At 36.8% G+C, this 6,304-nt stretch overlaps 1 protein-coding gene across 1 annotated transcript in view; it reads right to left on the bottom strand.

Moving 5' to 3' along the window:
• Positions 1-675: 675 nt before the first annotated feature.
• The window catches only part of LOC134527410 (transferrin), an 82,537-nt gene continuing 76,908 nt past the window's right edge, over positions 676-6,304 (bottom strand). The window contains exons 13-15 of the mRNA XM_063360074.1: positions 5,857-5,987; positions 4,538-4,681; positions 676-2,009 (exon numbers count right to left, since the gene is read on the bottom strand). Of these exons, the coding sequence (XP_063216144.1) occupies positions 1,902-2,009; positions 4,538-4,681; positions 5,857-5,987 (383 nt within the window). The 3' untranslated portion in view covers positions 676-1,901. The remainder of the gene's footprint in view (positions 2,010-4,537; positions 4,682-5,856; positions 5,988-6,304) is intronic.

The raw sequence follows: 6,304 nt of genomic DNA, 5'->3' as shown, positions 1-6,304 counted from the left end.
TATTTCTGTACAAAAAACAGTTTTTTGGAAATGATAAAAAAACTTGACTATTTCTCCGGAAAAAAAAATTAAAATCCCTTTAGACAAACAAAACATCTGAAAAATATACTTTGTTTTTACAATTTAAAGTTTCGTGAGCAGTAGTGTAAATTCTATACAAACGATATTGTTTACAAATTCTAAAAGATTTACTGAAAAATAGACAAAATATCATGATATAAGTCAAGTTAGCTTAAAAAAGATAACTCGCTAAAATTGCAGATTGCTGTGAAAATGGACCGATTTAATAGTTTTTGGATTCGAGCAAGGGAGAATGTAAACTTGAACTCTAGTTCAGGTATTTCACGAAGTCTGGTGGTACAACTTCACTAAAAAAGATATTAAAAACGTAAATGCTTTCTTTTCTAATAATTTTAGAAAATATCTTAAAACAGAGCCAAATATTTTCTCCATTTAATATAACTTTAATGTTTCTTCTTCATCGCATTAATATAAATAGTATAACAAAGAATAATATACATTTTTCACATTTTCGAGTAAGGATAATATTTTGGTGTGTTGCAAAATACTTTCCTTCAAATAGCTGTAATAATAATTTTTGTTCTGAGTTTGATAAATAATATATATATATAAAATATAATATAAAATACTAAAATGAAGAAAACCTTCACAATATACTTATTTAAAATTTTTATTTTGTTCTAGAAATCATTTTTAATACATTATCATTTTTGTACTAGAAAAAAAAGAAAAACAAGAAACATATATTAATTTTTGCAATCCAAATAGTAACACAGTTAAAAAAAAAAACAACATACAAATGAGTTTTTCCAACCCCCGCAAAATGTGACAAGTGCACAATAATGTGACAAAAATTATTAATAGAAATTTCTAAAATATATATTTTATGGTGAAAACAAGACAATTTTCACTGATCTATGGAATTACATGAAATGTTTTCGAAATTAATTTACTAAATATGTGGCATACATTTTAGTAACTAGTAATAAACACATACCAGTTTCTAGTTTAATTAAACGGTAACCAAATATAAACCAAAGTTAACATTTTCGTTTCTAAGCACATTTTATTAGGAAGTACAAATATTTGGTCACTAAGCAATTGAAAATTTCTTAAAAATGAAAGTTTAAGTAAACTGTTTGTACTGTTTAATGCAGAGAGATCTGAAAGCCACGCACATGAAAGTGAAGGTTGTAAAATGTGGTATCGTAAGTTGTGTTAGTGTAGCGTGCACTCCTACATAATACTGTAAGCGTATAAACAACGAACAGACGTGGCATCCATCGCACATTGGTCAAACCATGTCCGCACGTACCTTTGTTTCATGTCCGGCAGACAGAGAGTTTCCACAGAGCAGACCGTACTCATTGTTTCGTCGCTCGTTCGTGTGCACGAGTTGCAGACGAGTTTCGACAGAGATTAACAACCTCGGTGCACGTGTACTCCACAAAGTGACCACACGTGCTCGCTTATGCATAACTCAAAGGGGCAGCCATTTCGAGCATAAGTTGCAAGGATATGTTTGTCCTGTGTTATCATTCTTATCTGTTTTATGAATGCATTGGTCCTGTATGTATGTGAGTTATAGCCAGCTTGATTAAACACATCGTTTGGATTTGATGTGCGCGACTTTTCGATCACTCTGTATTTCAAGGTAAGTCTTGAATGAAGTCCATAGAACACCAACCAATTACCAAATCTTTTGAAATAAATTTCCGAATGTATGTAATAATGTTTGCAAATAACATTTTGTTTTAATGGTTCCTGTTATAATTAGACAATAGTGTACATTTTGTCTCGTACACTTCTTGATACTTTGTATATGCCTCGAATTTTGATATCGTACAATGTATAAAATATTTACTATACCTAAAAATGGGCTAGTAAGAGACAGAGGAATCACAACCTTTGATCGTGTTTAATATTTCGTTAAAATGTAGTTGAGCCGCACTTATTTCTGACACAGGAACCAAATTTGTTGCTGCATTCTGAAAAATAGAAGCATACAAAGTTATGAGAATTATTCTTCTGCAAGATAATGTATTTTTTATCAAATAACCATGAAAATTATGGAATACATTACCATACTTAATATTACAATGTGGTGGAAATCATTTTATACGTCATGCGGCCATATTATAAATTATGTTATGCCAAATGTGGACCAGAGAGAAATTCTGATACACCCCAAGACTAATCTGCTATAATTACGGTATGCCTCTCCCAGCTTCCCACGCTTCCCCACCCAATAGACCTCACAAGAGGTCGTTTCCTGTTGTAAGACATGTTGTAGGACATCATTCTTGATCCCACCGTTCACTGGTAGGCACCGCTAGTGTCAAATACAGGTGCCGGCCATGTTGTATGACACTGATGATGATACGTTTCACTGATATGAGCCACCGGAGTAGCTGTTTTACGATGTAAATTTTATAAAATCGTGAGCGTAGTGGTGGTTGTTATGGAACCAGAGCGCAACCGGCGATATTAAGGTCCAAAAGCAAGCGTATTAGCCATACGACTAAGTACACAATTATCAGGTCATGAAGAAAACAAATTATACAAGACTGAAAAGATGCTATTTTAAGTATCCAAGGTGTCAGGCAAGCTAAGAAAAAACTAATTAAAAGAAGTGTCATCATGTTGGAAGTTGCCGATCCGGAACGTCAAGACGAACTACGATTATGCTTTGTCAAGTCTGAAAAATAAAATACCGACTAAGTAAATGTGTTTACATGCACAGGGAAAAGGGAAAATTAACGTGAATCTAAGTTTGCCAAAATTAGGCTACAAGGAATACCAAATTATTAAAAAACCTGAGAGACAAGTGGAGAAGAGAAGAAGGAAAGTGATGGTATGGGACAGCAAATGAATTATAGTATCTACTTCAGAAATATTCGGTTTTAAATCGTGAAGAATAACTGAGCGTGTGCAAACACCCACTAATCAATACATCAATACATATTATAAGAGAAAGTCCTCTCGCCGTATCTGTCTGTGTGTCTGAACGCGATTAACTCAAAAACTACGGAACGGATTTTCATACGGTTTTCACCAACAGAAGGAGTGATTCATGAAGAAGGTTTAGGTGTATAATTAATTAAGGTTTTGGGTAAATTGGCTGATAATGTGGATATTTTTAAATGCAAGATTGCTGTCTGGTATACATACAAACTGTGAGTGTCATTTTCTATGACCACCAACAACTCGGCTTACTGGCATGATGCCTGGAGTAAAGCCTGTGGTTGGTGTTACCAGACTGATCAGTTTATGAGGTCAACGCAGCGAAGCACGGCAGCGTGATACTAAAATAAGAGTTGTAAGGCAGCGAAAAATATGATAAGTAAATTTTCTTGATATTCCTTTCATTATTGATCGGTTTCAAAAAAGTCCAAACGTTTCGATAAGTTTTGGATTAAGTCTGTTCTGAACGAAAGACTACTGGACCAAATAACAATGGTGACTATAATAACTGTCAGTGCTACGATGGGTATAATGAATGTGAGGAGGGAGTTAGTTTAAAACACGTGAATTAATTACAGTCACTATAACAACTAAAATTAAATTATTTACGTAAATAATTAAATATACTTAACTCATGCTATAAATTATATGTTTTTAAAACATCAAGAACTGAAAGCACATTCTACGATTACGCTTAACACTCGAATATTAAACATATATAGGCAATGTGTTTCATGGAGCATACAGTCTATCTTACTTAGATACTAATTACTCTCAGAGTGAGTTAAAATTACCATATAAAATATTTTCCGCTGTATTTGGCAAACCAACACACTTCACATCACTTTCACACACAGTCACGTCAAAATGTGCTTGATTTTGACAATGCATTCTGATAGAGATCTGTAATCTGATTAACTGCAATATTTGCAATATTACAGAATTCAAAAATTGGTAAGTGATGATGTTATTACACCAAGTATGCTTATTAAAATATAAAATTTCATAAATCCCCATTGATAGCGCCAGAACAATATTCGTGCAGGAATCAAGACACATGAACACCTAGTCACCCATAGACTACCTAATGATGCTATATGAATATGCTATGTGTGCCTTTACGAATAGTACTCAAAGATACAACTACTTTCGATAAAACTATGAATGAGAAGATTTTTGTGGACGGAGTGCATATCGTGGGGTTACTGAGAAAAGTTGGCAACTAAAAGAAACAGGTACAATAATTTTGCTGTCAACTATCAAACAAAACTGTACTTGCCGAGTTTTGAAATGTCTGAAACATCCATAATGGGTGTGATTTGTGATAACTAGCTTCTTCTCGACACATAAACAGATTTACGACGCATGGTTTACCATACTTTTCCAATAACACTGCGATATTTTAATGTACAAGGCTTGAAGTATCGAGCACTTGCTACGTTAGAATGCGAACGCACACATAGTTCTGTGCGACTCTGCAGCACCAACAACGAGCCACGAGGCTGGAGTGTTGGGCCACAGGCGAGGTCTGGGAGGAGGCGGCTGCGCTCACCAGGAAGAGCAAGTCGCCGATGCCCATGTAGTCGCCGAACAGCTTGAAGAGGTCCGGCCTCTTGGCGTACAGGTTGGCCGCCGTGAGCACGGCGTGCCGGATGGTCTCCACGGAGGTCTCCGACTTGGCGCTGCTGGTCACCACCTGCGGGCAGACCGAGTGGCGTCGAGCTGCTCCCGTCACACAGCAGCCCATCGACAATACATATCGTGGAATAATGCACGTGCCGAAATGCCAGATAAATAACAAAATTAGTATTACTTTAAAAAATGGAACATCACATATATTGACGTTGTTTTGGGTTGATTTCTTACAGATATTTGTTAAGAGTCTATATATGCCACTTACAGCCTAGCTTAGTTCTTACGTGTGATACTCTTGTCTTGAAAACCATTTTAAGAAATAGTTTCTGTGTAAAATATGGAAACATATATGAACTTAGAGAGTATTGCAAAAACTTTTATTAATCTTAAAATTAATAAAAGCGGGTGGCACACCATTTGCACACAACATATTTTCTTACATCCCAGGCGTTATATAACTCGAGTAGAAACTTTCACTGACGTAGTACACATAAAACGATGCGTTATAGGTAGTTGCAGCAAGATCGGCGTTTTTATTTATAATGTAGTATACTCAATGAATGAAATGACACAACATGTTTATAATATTAAAAGGTAATAATTGTTCATGTAATAAGCGAGCGAGTGCAACACACTATTAATTTGGATTGGTTTGGGGGGGGGGGGGGGGAGACACAATTATTAAAATCTAGTAATCGGAAGAACCGAAGTTTAAGTTAAAATAATTTTAATGTACTAAATAAATATCATTCTTAAAATGGACTTTGAATGGTTATGTCATATTTAAGAATTCACATTCGCGTAAAGCGGGTTTTATAAATTAGCTTCTGAACAACCTGAATTGCACAGAACACTGGCATACCATGAAAAAGGTCAGTGAAAATTTTAATAAGTTGTGTACTAGAAAATGAGTGTGGTTAAAAAGGCTTAATGTCTTAAGATATTTTCTTATTCTCATAACAGGTATATTGTGCTTTTAAATGACCCTATATGTTCAATCGCACTGTTTTAAAGTTGAAAATACCAGATACATGAAACCATATTGCTATAAACTCACGATAGTTCCGGCAACTTGTTTCCAAACAGTCTCTTCTGAACGTCCCAGAACTCTTGGATCAACCCGGAAGGAGTAGGCCTACCTACCCCAGGTCACGTATCGCCCGTACCGCCCGCAGGACGCGACACTCCCTACCCCGCTGGCTCGAGCAGAGTGAACCACCCAGGCGCCGGGCTCACCATGTGCGGGGGCACCTCGACCAGGTGGCAGGACTCGTAGTCCGTGACGGGTCTCCGCCCGCCGTCAGGACACAGCAGCTCGAAGTCCTCGGAGCGCAGGTGTCTGGCCCACTCGGCCTGGTTGTGGCCGTCTGCAACACGGACACGAGGCTCGCGTCACGGAGACTGGCCTGCGCTCTGGCGGTGGACAAACTGAACTGGACGGTTGGTTTAGAGAAGCCTAAGATGAACAGCCTCAGTTACGCATCGGAAATTCAATGTTCCAGCAACCTTGGAATTTTGTTTCTGCGAAGGATAAGATTTATTATACGGTTAATGTGACTGACCAAACCCATCAACTCTACACTTTGGTAATGTTCACATGCATCCACGGTAAAAAATTCTAGAATGTCAAAATTCGGGCATGCGACTGAAAACGTCAAATATAAGCTTTCCTTGTGGTTTAAGG

This window comes from Bacillus rossius, chromosome 1 (genome assembly GCF_032445375.1).
Source record: "Bacillus rossius redtenbacheri isolate Brsri chromosome 1, Brsri_v3, whole genome shotgun sequence".
In the NCBI taxonomy this organism is placed as follows: domain Eukaryota; kingdom Metazoa; phylum Arthropoda; class Insecta; order Phasmatodea; family Bacillidae; genus Bacillus; species Bacillus rossius.
Note: the sequence above shows the minus strand (reverse complement) of the source record. Positions and strands in the feature narration are given on the sequence as shown.